Consider the following 15,968-nt stretch of genomic DNA (forward strand, 5'->3'; position numbering starts at 1 on the left):
ACGACGGGGAAGGTGGCTTGCGAGGATGCTGCTGTGGTTCAAGCTCTTGGCTTGAAAAACAGTTTAAAAGAAGCAGTATCTTTCTATGCGTCTATAATTGCTGGATGTTTGATGGTCGTAGAATTTAGTTAACATCCTTGCTGTTATATCGATTTTTAATGTTTATTTGCAAAACCTCAAACGTGCGTCCAAGTTCTTGAACGGCTTCCCAGAACGATCCGCTGGGCCGCTTCCCCTCCGATATGAAATATCATTTTTACAGGCCAGCAGAACGGTGTTTAATGGTGGCTGACAGGGCAGCGGTTAAGGGCGATATGTATTGGACGCTTAAACGTTTCTATTATGCGCCTCCTGGCACAGCCCATTGCGTTTTACTTGTGCTGGGAATTGCAGGAGGTTTGCATTTTTCATCAGCGTCACGACGACGCAGCCTCCGTGAGGACTCAGCCTCTCCGGGCCCAGCGCGGTGCGGCCGTGGGTCCCGGCGCGGCGAGGGCGGCGGGGACAGTGCCGTCGCTGGGGTGCCTGTGCCGGCCGTCCCCTTTTTGGGGTGGCCTCGGGTGGCTGCAGACCCGTGAGATGCTCTGAGGTTGCTGTTCGGTGGAGCGTTTTAAGGCAAACATTTGCTTTTGTGCGACGCCGGGGAGAGCTGCCGCCACCGCCGCTGCCGCGCTCGCAGAAGAGGCTTTTAAGCACTCGAGTGCTGCTTCCAGGGCAGGCATTTCCCCTCTTCTCATGAATGCGGCTGCAGGGTTTTACATGAGCCGGGTAAATCCCTGGCTAAGTGGCGGCAGAGCCAATCCAGATCACCAGCACCGTGCCGGGACCCGCGGCTGTACCGTGCCAGTGCCGCGCCGGGTGGGACGGAGGGCGCATCCCAGCCCGTGGGAGCTTTGACAGCAAAGCTGGGGCATTTTTGCGAAGCAGCTCCCGTCCCCTCCTCGTGCAAAGGCTGCCGAGCCGCTCTCCGGTCGCTTCTCCGCTGATCCGATCGCCGCCGGTGCCCGAGCCCCCGGCACCGCACCGTGGGCCGAGTGACGCCGGGGCCGCCCGGGGCATTGCCCCTTGCTCCCGCCATCCCCCCTCCTGTGCTCCAGCGCTGCGCGGGACGGGATTAGGGACTTAACAGCCTGTGCCAGATAGACACTTAAATAAGCAATAAATTTGGAGTTCATTAGTGAGGATTAATTAGTGTTTGCACAGGGCTTTGCCTGTACAAAGCAGCAGACGGGAGCCCGGGCAGCGTTATTTATCTTGACGCTTCGCCGTGACCTTGTCGAGGTTGGAGAGGCTTGTCACCCGCGTCCCACCGGGTCCCGCCGTGGCTGCGCTTCGCAGGCGAGCGGAGCAAAACCTGCGCGTCCCCGGGGGGGGTGGGAGCCGCCCCGAGGACACGGGGATGGGGGACGCTGCAGGAGCCTGGCAGGCAGAGCAGGCAGAGCAGGCAGAGCAGGCAGCAGCCTGCTGTGTGCCCCCGAAGCGGGCGTCCTTGTGTTGCAGAGCTGCTCGGACGGGGTCGGGGAACGGCAATCGCAGGTTTGGCCGCGGGAAAAGGCAGCGTTTGAGCGCAAGCGTTTCTTTCGGTGGCTGCTTCAGTGTTCGCGCCGCTGTTGTTGCGGACACGGGGAGGGCACGCTGCCCCGTGCCGCTGCCGGGCCGGCCGAGCCCCTGCCTGCCCCGGGGACTGGAGCGGAGCCTGGTCTCCTCTTCGGGGCGCGGGCAGCGGGACGGGAGACGGCGAGGCAGGGAGTAGCTGCACGCACGGCATCGGAGGGCTGAGCCCGCCCCGCGCCTCAGCCCCTTGGCTTAATTCTCCATCTCCGCGCGGTGATTTTTCAGCGAAGCGACGGCCGTGGCTGCATGGCACCGCTTTGCGGCACTGGACTGTGAAATGAGGAGTTAGTCATCCCTGCTCCTCCGGCTCCGCACGGCCGGGGCCCTGCCGCAAGGGGACGGGGACGGGTTCGTGCGTGCTGCCGCGGGGCCCCGGGGGGACGCCCCATGGGACAGTGCCCCCGGTCCGCGGGGGGCGATGCCGCGGGGGGGATGCCCCGGGAGGAGCAGGCGGCTCTCCCGCAGCCCCGCTCAGACCCTGCTCGCGGCACCGCAGGATTTATCACGCGGCTCGACTCCAGCTCTGGCACGGGGCCGGGAATTTTTCTGGCGCCAGCTATATAACGGAGACACCCCCGTCCCCACGCGCCTCCCGGGGAGGGGAGCGGTGCGAACGACCGTCCTGCGCCGAGGCCGAACGCAGGGCTGAGATGGGGCCTTTCCTGTGGGAGCGGCGTCCTCCCGAGCCGGGGCTTCCCTCTGGCCGCCCGCCTGCCGCGCCGTCCCCACGTGCTCAGCCGGGGCTTTGTTTGATACCGGGCGAAGAGAAACTCCCTCCCTGCCGGAAAACCGGCTTCATGGCCGGCTAGCTGGCACCGCGTCCTGTGCTCCCCGCCAGCCTCGTCAAGTCCCTCTCGTTAGGGACCAGGAAGCTTTTCTGTGCCACGAGCGATACCGGGCTTATCCCTGGTGAGCGTAAAGGCTCCTTTACAGAAAAAATCCCGTCTCTGCTGATCCCGCACACTGCCAGGCTCGGGGCCTGCTCTCGCTCTGCCTCCAGAGGGGTTTTCAGCCATTGCACGGAGCCGGAGCCTCCGCCGGGGACGGGTTTGGCGCTGGCTGCAGCGCCGGCTCGCTGCTGCGGGTGGGCACGCTGTCCCAGGATCCGGCCCGTTGCCATCGCCGGTGCCGGCAGGGGCTGCGGCGTTGGGCGAGTGGCACTGCGGGTGGAGGAGGGACCGGCTCCAAGGAGCAGCCTGGGAACGGCGTCGAGGACATAATAAACTCTCTCAAAGCCTCATTCATTACGGAAGAACGCGGAGCCCGAGTGCTGGCGTGCCTTTGTCCGCTCGCTCCCTCTCCCATCTGATTCCTCTCCTTCATTTCCTGCTGCTTTCGCCTTATCTCCCTCTGGATTCCTCCCCAGCTCGGCGGGGCGTGCCGAGGGCCGTTCCCCACGGCACCGCGTCGGTGAGCGGACCTGCGTGCCAAGGGCCGCGCTCCATCGGCGTGGGCTGGGGAGCTCCCGGGGTCGGGTTGGGTGGGCTTCGCCTCCCTCCTTCCTCCCCTCGCATGCTGGCAGGGCCCAGATGTGCCGTAACCGTAACGGTGCCAGTGCGGCCAACCACAAAGCGCGTCCAAAGTCCAGCACCAGCGGGATGGAGCAGGATCTGCCGGGGAAAGCTGCGTCGCTCCATCTGGGAATGATGCCGGGCAGCGGCAGCGCCTCGGCACCGCTGTCGAAGCCAGGTCCCTCGTGCCGTCACGCCGCGTGCTGTGTCCGGGGGTGGTTGTGGAGGACGAGCCCCTCGGGGCGGTGGCTCCGCAGACACGGTCTCTGGCCCGGGAATGGCTCAGTCCCCAAAGTCTCGTCCCGGGGAAGGTGCCCAGGGCTGCTGCTGCGCGCCTGCCCCGGGCACTGGCAAGGCACCTGCTTTGGCCGTGCCAGGGGACAGTGACCGGGCAGGAGGGACCCCTGCCTGGAGCCCCCGGCAAAGCCAGGGGCTGGGGGTGCCGGTCCTGCCACTCGGGGGGGATTGCCGGCCTCGGTGGCAGCTCGGTTTCTTTTCTGGCTGGGATGTGAGCCCGTGGCATCAGGCGATGCAGTGCCGTGCCACGGAACCCGTCGGGATGCTGCGGGGCGCTGGGGGCTCCCAGGGGCGGAGGGTGGTCCGGGGAGGGTGAGCAGCACCCTGTGCCCTGTATGGTTTATCTTGTGTGGCTTATACGTTACCGTACACAGCTCACCGGGCTCACTGCTGCTGATCCTGCTCCACGAGACCTGCCACAAGGCTCGTGTGGGTGCAGCCGTGCTGTGCCGTGCCGTGCCGTGCCATGCCGTGCCGTGCCATGCCGTGCCATGCCGCTCGAACCCTTCCCGGCCCCGTGTCATTCCCACATCCCTGCTGCCATTTCCACTGGAAAACTCCCCTTTTTGCGCAGCGTTTGAAGGGATTTTATCACCACGAGAGGCCCCCAACAGCTGGCGGGGGCTGATGCCCTCTGATTCCTGGGCATCTCATCCCGCAAGTGCCGTTAATCACTGCCTGATAACGAGCTTGTCTAACGAGCAACTTTTGTGCAGGGGCCTGTGTGAGCAGAGGCCGCGTACCCGCCTTGCACAGCTCTCTCCGTTACGGAGCTCTCCGAGCTTTGTTTTCCCCTCCCGTGGGCAGGGCAGGCGGCGGGCGCAGGGAGGGGGTGCTGTGCGCAGGGAGGGGGTGCTGTGCGCAGGGAGGGGGTGCTGTGCATGGCATTTTGGGGAGGTGAGACCTCTTGGTGCTTCCCTCTGCGAGCGGAGATCCCCGGCAGCGCTGAGCTCCCTGGCGTGGGGTGAGCGGGGCCGGGGGGCTGGTGAGAGGGCACGGGGTGCTCAGTGGGGGGGGGTCACATCTCCCCTCACCCCAAATTCAGCCAGGGGTTCCCTTCGGGGTTTTGGCAGACCCGGCGATGCTCAGGAAGCCCACCCTGGGGTGCAGGAGCGGGAGGGCACCCATGGGAGCGGGCGGGGGGTGCTGGGTGCACCCATCTTCGGGGTGCCTGCCCCAGAGCGGGGAGCGGGCTGCCTCCCCGTGGGGATGCTCGGTGGTTTCGGGGGGCTGCCCTGACCCGTGCCCCCTCTCTGCCCCTGCTGCAGGACAAGAACAGGAAGCTGAGGCCCCTCTACGACATTCCCTACATGTTCGAGGCCCGGGAGTTCCTGCGCAAGAAGCTCATCGGGAAGAAGGTACGGAGGGGACGGGGAGGGTGGCGAGGTCCTCGCTCGTCCCCGGCGCGGGTGGCTGCCAACGAGGGGCCGGGAGCTGACGCTGCCCGTGCCGGTGGTGCCGCAGGAGTCTTTATGGGTGACCGGGGGCTCTCTGCGGGGAGTTGTGGGGTGCACCCAAAGCTGGAGCACCCAAAGCTGGAGCACCCTTCGAGCTGGGCCCCCCGAGTTGTGTGGTCTCGCTTTCGGCTGCACCCGTTTCCCAGGAATGCCGAGTACCTGCCTCCCTTTCTATTGCCCTTTGTTTCCCCGGCGTATTTTTCTAGGCCGGTTTAGAGCAATTCAGGGGAATGAAGAATATAATGTGCACTTAACTACCGAAGCACATGCTCAGGATGCAATTTTCAAACACTCATAAAATGGTCAAATAAAATCAATTTCCTTCATAGCGAGGCTGCTCGCTGCTGCTCATTGAGGACTATTTCCATGCCTAATTGCATCTTTCCATTTCAGAGCCCTGTTTATATATTTTAAAAAAAAAAAAAAAAAAGGAAAAAAATAGCAGCTTGCAAGAGTTTTCTAATGGGAAGTCTGTCACTTGTCGTAGTCAGAAGTGGGTGTGAGGATGTTGCTGGGAGAGCTCGGCGCTCTGGAACGGAGACCCAGTCGTTTCTGGGAGGGTCCTGGCCGCGTGCCGGGCTGCACCTCGGCAGGGTCCCGGTCTGAGCGCTGCTGGTCACCCCAGGGCGTACCGGTTTTCCTCCAGCCGCTGGCTGCGGTGCGGTGGAGCGGGGTTTGCCGTCTCCCACCCTGCCATGCTCAGCTGTTGCTGGAAACCACCCTTTTTCCCCCAAAACCTGTTTGCGTTCACCCTCGCACGCTCGCAGGCGGGAGCCGAGGGCACGCCTGGCTGAAGCCCCCGGCTCCGGTCCCCGGGTCCCCATGGCGGCTGGGGACGGGGCCAGCCCTGCCAGGGCCCGGGGGCTCGTGGTGCTGCCAGCGCCGGCCCCACGTCCCCCGCGCCCAGCCCCCAGGTGCCGGGGGGACCATCCCCATGTGGGGTACCCCCGTCCCCGGGGCCGGTGGCTGCTCTCTGTGTCCCCCGTGTCCCCACGACCACATCCGGGCGGTGCGGGCTGCCGTGCTGGGGAGGAGGATGAGGGTCCTGCCTTCCTCCCAGGCCCCCCGGCGTGGTGCTGCAGCACGGGGCAGCGCGCTTCCCCTGCCCGCGCAGGGACAGGCAGGAGCAGGCAGCGGCACCCTCGCTGCCCTGCTGCCACCGGATGGCTGTCGGCAGCAGGAGGAGGGACGCGCGATGGCAGCCAGCTGCCGCCGTCCCCGTGCCCGAAGTGGCTGCTCGGGAGCCAGTGACCCCCAGAAACAGAAGCAAAAAGCCGTTCGGCTGCGAGCGCCGCCAGCCTCCGCGTTTAACGCTCCCCATAACCTTGCGGCGCGCTGCTGGGGCTGCGCGACGCGCGCCGGGCTCCTGCCTTCGCCGTTTCGGTAGCCTTGGGAGCCGGGCGCCCGCTTGCCTTTGATGTTGCCTCGTTTGCTTTATAAATATTTCCTTTGTCAGCTCCACGTTTTTCACTTCAGATTAATTTGATTGAGGAAAGCGATGAAAAAATCCTTTCCGTTAATGATCAAAACAGTCCCTCGAGGTTGGCGGCGCGTTCTGATTTGAAATGACAGCCTTGCACGGGGTGGCTCGCCCTTGCCTTCTCGCGGCTTGCTGTCAGCATCAATCTTTGCGGCAAAATCCCTCTTTTCCCGTCCCCTTTTTCAATGTACTTTTAAAGCCCACCCCGGCAGGGAGCTGGCGACTTCTGAGAGCTGTCTGCTTGCGGGGAGATCAAACGGGGTGGGCTGGCACCGATGCACGGTGCTGCCCGCGGCGTCGGCGCGGCTCCAGCTCCGTGCACGTTTGCAGGGGTGCCCCGGGGAGCCCTGCCTGTTCTGGGGAGCCCTGCCTGCCCTGCCCGCGCCCTGCCTGCCCCCGGGAGCCCTCCCACGCTCCGGAGGGTGTCCCTTCCCGCAGAGCCCCAGAGTCGACTCATCTCCTGGATCCTCCGGAGATCTGGATCTCCGGGATCCTCGGGGAGGGGACCCGAGGTTTGGGGTCTGCCCTGCGCGCCCCCAGCGCCCGCCCCAGCCTGTCCCCCGGGACTGGGGCTCCCCTGCCCGGCTCGGAGCCGCCTCCTGCCTCCCCGCTGCCTTTTGTTTGCTCGGGAAGAGCTGGCACGGCGCGACAAGCCCCGGGAGGGATCGCCGCTGGCAGCCGCTCCGGCAGAGCGCGATCATCCCCTTGAAGATTGATGAATTGAATATTAAGAATAATTAGGCCAGGATGAGTTTTTGGCCTCGCTGCCAGCGCTTCATCGGCCGCCTCCTCGGCCGCGAGCGCCGCGTGTCTGTGGGTTTGGCCGTGCCGCGCCGCCTGCCGGGAAGCGGCTTAGGGCTTGTCTCATGGGTGCCGTCCCCGCACCCTGGGGACCCTCCTGGCGGGTGCCGTCCTTGCGCAGCGGTGACCTTGCCTGGTGGGTGCACGGTGGCAGCTCCGGAGGGCTGGTGTGACACTAGAGGGAGCTGCACTTTCGGAACTGTGGAGCCGGATGGACCCCCCCACCCCACCCCAAGGCAAGTGGCACCCACTCCAGGGAGCGGGACCTGCCCCCAGCAGCCCGGCCACCCCCCGCCAAGGTGACCGCTCACACCCCCGTAGCCGTCCCCTGCCCTCCGCCGGCAGCGCGGTCCCTTTGCCATCCCGGAGCAGGTTTGGACGCGGAGCGGGCTCAGAACAAGCCGTCCCTCGCCCCTGGGCTGTGTGCGCTCGGGAAGGGACCCGCCGGGCTTTGCACGCGTGTGTGCAAGAGGCTAAGTGTGAGCTGGGAGGTGCTGGTGCACGGGCTCCTGAGGTATCGGCAACCCCGACTGCCCTGGGACGAGTGGCCGGGGCTCTCCTGGGTGGCCGGTGCCACAGGAGGACAGCCCCTGCCCGGCCCCGGTTCTGGCACGGTTCCGGCACGGGGCGGGGAGGGGACATGTTTCACCGGCAAGGACAAAAGTCCTCTGGCTGCAGCGAGCCGTCTGTCCTCAGCTGCCCTCCTGTCCTCGTCCTGACGCCTCCCGGTGCGCGTGCTCTGGCTGTGCCGCAGGTGGCGTGCCGGCCGGTGTGGGCGGCATGCCATCCGGCGCAGGCAGGAGCGCTGTGAAGGCAGCAGGGGCCGAGTTTGGGGTTGGACGCCTCAAAAGCGCCATCTCGGCACGATGGGATCCCACGAGACCCCGTGATCCCTCTCCCCTCCGGTTTGGGGCTCTTCGCCCCCCCCGGCTCCCGGCAGATGCAAATAATTGGAAAGGAATGAATCTTGCCGCCGTGTATTGCTCTCCCAGTACATCGTGCTCCTGGCTGCACGGCAGCTCCCGTGGGCCGTCCCGCTCGTGCCAGGGAAGCCGTCACCGCTGTGCGGTACGCGCCCGGCCCCGGCTCTGGTTGGCACGGCCGCTCGGGGAGCAGCGGCACCGGCATTGCCGCGGCTGCTTCTGTGGGTGCCTGCGGGCATCTGAGGGGAGCAGCGGCTCGGGGATGCGGCGGCGGTGGCGGCTGCGGTGCCGGACGGTGAGCGCGGCTGTGGCCGAGGAAGGGCTGCAGGGGCAGGGGCGGCTGTGTTCCCATGGCTGCCTGCACCGGGGTGCCGGGCGCTGCCAGCCCGGCGCAGCGGGCAGAGGCCTTTGCTCTCGCCGCCCGTTTTCCAGCGCCTTTTCTGCCTCCTTCCCCGGCCGCTCGCCCCCGCTCCCTGCCCTCCCGCCCTGCGGCAGCAACGCCGTGTCCCCCCCGATGCGCCGCCTCCCCCGTGCCGCGGCACAGCCTGCCCGCCGGCTGCCTGTCCTGCCGAAACGCAGGGGCAACGCGATAGCTTTCCCCGGGCCCCCGTGGTAAAAATAAACCATTGCTTCCAGAAATAATTCCCTCTGGAGAAAGCACGGAGGGGAGAAGAGGGAGAAACGTCCCCGTGGCCGCGGCGGCCCCTTCGCTGGTGGTTATGGCGTTGGGCGAGGAGCCAGGCTGCGGGGAACCCCAGCTGAATTCCCAGAGCCCCGGAGATTGATGGAGAATAATATATTTTCATCAAAGCAGCGTGAAGTTTCTAAAGCTGGGGTTTTTACAGCGCGTTGCTTCTCCCTTTAACAGACCTGATTTGTTTTTCTGGACTCTTCTGCTGGCGTTTGCCATGCCGGTGCCGGCTCCCTGCGCCGCTGCGGCACGCGCCCGGCGTTGCAAGAGCCGCCGCGGCTTCTGCGAGGGAGCTGTGCCCTCCCGGCAGCCGTGGGAGTGACCCGGCGCGGTGGAATTTGCCCGGTGGTGTGGGACGAACCGGTTGCCCCGGCCCCCGCCGCAGCGCCCGCCGGCATTCGGCTGCCGTGCCCCGGTATGGATTTGTCTCCCGCGGTGGAATAAATCTCTGGTGCTCGTCGGGGCGGGGACGGCTCCCTCCGCACAGACGCTGCCCATCGATTTCAGCGCTGGGCATGCACCGCCGTTAAGCAGCTTTTTTTAATTATGCCATCGTGCAAGCAATTGAATCGAGTCTAAATGGGTGCTCTTGGCCCTTTCCTCTAATTAGCTGGGAGGGATTAATCATTCGGATGGAGGGAGACGGCACGAGATAACTCAGGGAAAAATATCCCCTGTGCGCGGAAGCGATTCGGTCCCTGGCGTAAAGGCGGCTCTGCAGCCGGCGGGGGGGCGGCGGGTGGAGGGGCGGCTCTCCCCGGGGTGCCCGAGCACCCAGGGGTGCCCGACGGGCTGCCGCCATACGGATGCGGGGTTCTGCGGTGCACCCGTCCCCTCCGCAGGGTGCCGGTGTTTGGTGCCTCCAGCCTCGGTGCCGGGGCGCTGCGAGTTTGGTGGGGACCCGGGAAGGTCCCGAGTGGGGACGCCGAGAGGTGACACTGGGGTGAACCCCGTTACCTGCCCGGCAGCGGGAGGGCAGCTTCGGCGGGCAGAGGCCGGCAGCAGCCCCCCCGCCATGGGGCTGGAGGTGGGGGTACCCGTTTCTCCCCCCCTGCGCCCCATCGAGCGTGTCACTGCAAGCGGAGGCTCGTGCGGGGCCAGGGGGAACCCCCAAAGCCGCGACGTGCCCCGATACGTTATTTAATGCCTCTGGCCCGTTCAGCCAGCCCCGGTGAGACCTGCGCACCCGGCAGCGCTGCCCCAGCCCCCCGCCCCAGAGCCCGCACCGCGGGGCCGAGCATCCTGCTGCCGCCGCGGCAAAGGGGCTCTCGGGTCCAGGCTGGCGCTGAGGGACCTGGTGCTCCCACGGCACGAGGACTGGCGGTGCGCAGCTTCGCCGGTGCGTGCCGTAGCCAGTCCCCGGGTTGGCGGGGGGCGCGGTCGCACCGTGCACGGTCGTCCCTGGATCGATGGGGAGGTCGATAATGGGAGACTGGCGGGCTGCGTGTGGCTGATGCCGAGGGACGGGAGCGTGTCTGACCCGTGGCCGTCCTCATCTTCCCCGCTCCCGGGCAGAGGGCGTGCGGGTGGCCTGCCCTCGCCCTCCATCCCAGAGCCTGCGCCGATTTATCTGCAAAGCTTCGGCTTATTTTTAATGCCCGGGGATTTGTTAGCGATGCAGCTCAGGGACGGAGGCTCATCAAAGGGAAGGCTGACAGTGAACTGATAAAACCTCTCCTCCGGAGAGCCTGCGAGCCCGAACCTGAGCCCCCGGCATACCTGAGGCTTTCCCGGCAGTTTTCCGGGACATCCACCTGGATCTGGTCAGGCAGCGCAGCTCGGAGGCGCTGGGCTGCTTCCCAGGCTGCTCCGTTTGGGTTACCCAAAGCGGCATTCCCGGTCCCAGCACCGCCGGAGATCAGACCCGGGCAAAACAGGGCACGGGGTTTGCCTGGGGAAAACATTTTCCCCTGGAGCATCGTCCCTCTCCCCAGAGGAGACGAGACTTTTGCAGAGTTTTGCACTGATGGACAATTTTCACTGCGTGTTACTGGCAGCCTGCAAACTCATGCAGAGCTGGCGGCACGGCGTGGCACGGCACGGCACGGCCGTGGCCGCTTGCCTAACGCGGCGATGGTTGGGGCGCAGCCGGGGGTTTTTTGGAAGGTCCCGCTTTCTGCAGAGCAGCGTGGCCGGGAGGGATGGGGACAGCGTGCGGCGTGGGACGGCCGCTGCTCCCCGGCCGCTGCCAGCGCCGGCGGGGGGATGCAGGCACCACCACCCGCGCCGCCAACAACCGCACCCAGCCCCCGGGAAGCTGCGGCCGTGTGCACCCGGGCTTGCCGGCCCTGTGCCGGAGCCAGGATCCTGTGCCGAGGAGCGTGCCGGTGCCGGCGAGGCTTTGCATGGCGCCGGCTCCCAAGTTCTGCGGGAACAGGCTGCGTCATCGCCGCTGCGTGCCGGCGTGTGAAGTTGGGGAGGATTTTGCTGTTCAAAGCCTTCTGGAGAGCTGGCGGCTCCCCAGTGCCGAACTTGGGAGGGATCTTCTGCCGACTGCGTTCCGCTTGGAATAAACAGCGTGTGCAGATGCAAACGAGCCGGAGGGGAGCAGTCTGCCGGCGCGCTCAGCTCCAGGCGCTGCAGCGGCCTGAAATGGCTCCCTGGTAGCAGGGGAGGGTGAGGAGAGCAAATGTGATTGTTCCTGGCGTGATGACCAGAAATTTGGGGCCGTTTCCTCTCCCTGCCTCTATTTTCCTCCTTCCGACACTTCCTCACATGGCTCTGCCGGGCACTTCCATGGCCAGGCTGCAGCCCTGAGTTTTTCGCAGCTCCGGCAGAGCCTTCCCCAGCAAGGTCAGTCCTGCCCCGGGGCTGCTGGGCTCGGCTCAGTTAGGCTCGGCTCGGCTAGGCTCGGCTCAGCAGGGCTCGGCTCGGCCGCTCAAGGCTGCGACCCGGGGGGGCTCGGTACCCCCGCTGCCGCCGGAGCTGGCAGAGAAGAGGGAGCACAGAGCCCCGGGGCTGCAACAGGCTCCGCTTTCGGCAACGGTTGGGCTCCGCGGGGCGCTTGGAGCATCCCTTTAGTGTCCTGCCGAGTCTCGGAGGAAGCGTTGGGCTCTGTTAGGGATGGGGCAAGCCTTGGGCCAGCCGGCTGCCCCCGCCGGCTCCGGTATCCTTCAGGACTCACCGAGCGGTGTCGGCATGGAAGGGCTTGGGCTCGAGCGAGCGATCGGCCGCGGCTCCTGCCTGGCAGGGTGGAAGAGCTGGAGGAGGGCTGCAGAGCGGCCAGGGATGTGGGACCTGCTGTCCAGCCCCGTCGTGTGTCCCCCCCCCATCTCTTGCGTCAGCTGATGCCATCGCCGCTGTGCTCGGGGACGCCACGTGCCGGAGCATGGCGCGTGTAGAGTCCGCCGGTGCCGGCCCTGGGCTTTCCGAGGTGGAAATGGGGTACGTGGCGTTAGTTTGTGGGTGGCATCCGCCACATCCCCGCTGCCCCCGCTCTTGTCCCCGGGGAGGGGAGAAATAAAATAGCCAAAACGGGGGGCCGTGGGGCTGCCCCAGCTCCCTCAAACAGCCCTTGCTGGTGCTGGGAGCGGCAGCGTGTTACGGTGCGATGGCACCGACCACGGCGGAGCATCCTCCAGTGGGGTGTCTGCCTGCACCCATGGGTGCCCTCCCCAGGCTGGAGCTGCAGCAGGGGTGTGTGCCCCCCACCCGGGGTCCGCAGGGCCCCTCCTGCCTGGAGCTGCTCTCTGGCCCTGCAGGGGCGGGGGGCTCATCCTGCCGGGGAGGGACGGGCAGAGGTGGGGGGCTGCCTGGGCAGCACCCACGTTTTGGTGCCCGCAGCTTGGAGAGGGCAGGGGTGGGCTCCGTGCCGGTGACGTCCCTCCCTACCCCCCTCGCTCCAGCCTGGCCCGGGGGGCTCGGAGGGGACCGTCCCTGCCGTGGGGACACGGGGCGCAGCAGGGAGGAGGGGGCCAGGCTGCGCCGGGTGGGCGCAGAGTGGGTGCATATGGCAGGGGTGGGTGGCAGACCAGACTTGCTCTGCTATAATTACTGTCTGAAACGCCTGCGGATCTCCCAGCTCTTCTTCGTCACAAACTCGCAGGGACTATTTTTACCTCCCCTGCGAGCTCGTGCCGCGTGTCGGGGCTGTGGAGGGGAGCCGGCTGCCCCCCTCCTACCCCTGAGGCTGGGGGGCTGCTCCCCAAGACCTGCCCGCGACTGCCAGCCTGGCCAGCGAGCTGGGGACCATGTGCTGGGGACCACATCCTCGGGACTGTGATGCTGGGGACCACATGCTGGGGACCGTGTGCTGGGGACCGTGATGCTGAGGACCATGTGCTGGGGACCACATCCTTGGGACTGTGATGCTGGGGACCACGTGCTGGGGACCACATCGTTGGGACCACGATGCTGGGGACAGCGTGCCAGTGACCATGTGCTGGGGACTGCGTACCACGGGGGATGCGCTGCTTGGCGCCTCGGGCACTGTTCCTCCTCCTCCTCCTCCTCCTCCTCCTCCTGCTGCTGCCATGGGTGTGGGCGCAGGTTTTTGGCAGCGATGGCCGCGCGTTTCCCAGGGGCCGTGTCCTCCCTGCACACCTTCGCGCGAGAGCCGGTGGTGGGGCGTGCACCACGTGGGGACAGGGGACGGGGACGTGGCTCGCCAGCCCTGGCTCCGCCATCCTTTGCCCTCACCCCGCGCCGGGGCGCCGGGCACCTCGGTGATGGGCGAGCACGGGCAGGGGCTGGCAGGTCCGGCGCAGTGCCGGCTGGCGGCGGGGGAGCCGGGGCGGGTGACATTGAACGCGTTGGCTGCACAAAGGCATGTGAATCTCTGTAGTGCCATTCTTCTCCGGGCTGGATCTCCTCCAGGGAGGAGAGCTGGCAGAGTGATTTAATTCACACTGACTGCAGCTGACCTTGGAAACCCGCCGATAGACGGCCGCCATCGATGCTGGCTGGCTTTGGGAGGGAGCGAGAGCCCGCTGCGGGTCCCATGGGTGCAGGAGGGATGGGGGCACCCAGGCAGGGATCCTGCACGATCGGCCGGGCACCCTGCATCCCACCGCGGTGCCGGCCACCCCCTGCCCTCCCGGCCCTTCGGCAGTGCTGGCAGCCGCGGGGAGCTCGGCACGTCGTGCTCTGCGCCCGGGAAGCGCTTTGCTTCTTAGACCCCCGTGAAACGCTGACCGAGCTGCGGGTCTGCGGGGTGGCACTGACGGGTGCTTACGTGGGTGCTCGGTGTCGGACGAGCCCGGCTCTGCGGTGGGGCACCCCAGGGCCCTTTCCCTCCAGCTTCGGGTGGCGGATGGGTGAAGCTGGGCGCAGCACGGCTCTGTGGGGTGGCTGCAGGAGCCCGGAGCGCAGCCCCAGAGCTGGGGGGTGCTGCTGCTCGCAGTGTCCCCTGGCTCGTCTGGGCCGGTGGTCGGGGTCTGCCACGGCCAAAAGCGACCAGGTGGGGCTGGGCTGGGACGAGCAGCTCCCCGAGCTTGGGTGTACGGCTGCAGGGGGTGCCTGAGCCGGGGCTGGGGGTGCAGGGGGTGCCTGAGCCGGGGCTGGGGGTGCAGGGGGTGCCAGGGCTGGGGGTGCAGGGGGTGCCAGGGCTGGGGGTGCAGGAGGTGCCAGGGTTAGGGGTGCAGGAGGTACTGAGCCGGGGCTGGGGGTGCAGGGGGTGCCAGGGCTGGGGGTGCAGGAGGTGCCTGGGCTGGGGGTGCAGGGGGGTGCCTGAGCCGGGGCCGGGGGTGCAGGGGGTGCCAGGGCTGGGGGTGCAGGGGGTGCCTGAGCCAGGGCTGGGGGTGCAGGGGGTGCCAGGGCTGGGGGTGCAGGGGGTGCAGGAGGTGCCCAAGCCGGGGGTGCAGAGGTTTCAGGAGTTGCTTTCCACTGGTGAAAACAACATGCTCGAGGTGAGCGTTAACCCTGCGAGTGCAAGCACGGGATTACGGGCGCACCTCTGCGTGCACCAAGCCGCCTTCCCAGGTCAGCGGTGCCGTTAGCTCCATCAACGTGCTGCAAAATACAGCGGGGAGCTGAGCTGGGGGCAGAAACCTGCCTGCGGGATCCCGCCGTGCTCCTTGCACGTCTCTGCCCAGGGCCAGCGCAGGAAGCTGCTGCCAGCGGGCGCTGGGCACGGTACAGAGGTTGGTGCGGCAGAATGGCCCTTTTCCTGCTGGGACACGAGGAGCTGGGAATCAGGAAGCAAAACGCGTGCTCCGGGTGTGCTTTCCTGCCTGTTTGCTGCCTCTAGCTGCTCTGAGCTGGCCGTGGAGGGGACATTTGGGGGGCAGCTCAGCCCAGGGGCTGCGGGGGCAGGAGCGGGACCGAGGTGCTAACGGCGGGAGGGTTCAGTCCCCGGGTTGCAGCTGGCTCTTGCTGCTGTCGCGCTGCTGCTGGAGCCCCGTTTGGGTCCTTTGATACCGTACCGGCGTCCCCGTGCCCAGGAGTTCGGTCACAGTGCCACGGGTGCTTTCACGGCACCTTTCATCTTGGGAACACCCTGGGAGGTGGGTAGATACAGTGGCCGGAGCTCAGCAGGAGACACCCTGCGGAGACAGGAGTGTCGGAAGCTGAGCCCGTCTCGGCATGACCGGGCGCTGGCGTCTCCGCTGGCGGGTCCTCGGCGGTGCCAAGAACGAGGTGCCAGCTCTGCAAGAGCCGCTCTGCCCTGCAGCCCCTGGGTACCAGGGCACGTGGCTGGCACCGCGCCGCGCCATGCCGTGCTGCGCCGTGCCGTACCGTGCCATACCGTGCCACGCCGTGGGTCTCGCTGGGTGGATCCGTGGGGCCGGCTCCTGCACCAGCCCCGAGGGGGACGTCGCGTTTGCTGTCACTGCTGGGGCTGAGCTGCTGGGGAGGGGGGCAGGGGGCTGTCACAGCCCGGCCCCCCGCGGTCCTGCTCGGCCCCGAGGTGGTGGCGGCGGGGACACGGCAGTTTTGAGCCCTTTCGTGCTGAATCCACAGGGTGCTCCGAGGCTGCTTGTGCCCGCCCTGGAGGAGGGAGTTTTGCTTTAGCGACTTGTCAGATGCAGCAGCGCTGGCATCACGTAGCGGGGGACATGCCAGCTCTGTCGCTGCAATGAGCCTCGCCTGCATCTGTCCAGGGGATGCAGCACTTTGCAACGCAACACACCGCAACGCAACACACCGCAACGCAACACACCGCAACGCAACACACCGCAACGCAATGCAACGCAACGCAACGCAATGCACTGCTTCGCAACGCAATGCAACGCAACGCAATGCACTGCTTCGCAA

The 15,968-nt window shown here is 66.7% G+C and overlaps 1 protein-coding gene across 1 annotated transcript in view; it reads left to right on the top strand.

The window, feature by feature from the left end:
• Positions 1 to 15,968, top strand: part of SND1 (staphylococcal nuclease and tudor domain containing 1) — a 129,489-nt gene that overhangs the window by 42,624 nt on the left and 70,897 nt on the right. Inside the window, exon 11 of the mRNA XM_075747331.1 lies at positions 4,691 to 4,780. Within this exon, the coding sequence (XP_075603446.1) occupies positions 4,691 to 4,780 (90 nt within the window). The remainder of the gene's footprint in view (positions 1 to 4,690; positions 4,781 to 15,968) is intronic.

This window comes from Balearica regulorum, chromosome 1, assembly GCF_011004875.1.
Source record: "Balearica regulorum gibbericeps isolate bBalReg1 chromosome 1, bBalReg1.pri, whole genome shotgun sequence".
Classification (NCBI taxonomy): domain Eukaryota; kingdom Metazoa; phylum Chordata; class Aves; order Gruiformes; family Gruidae; genus Balearica; species Balearica regulorum.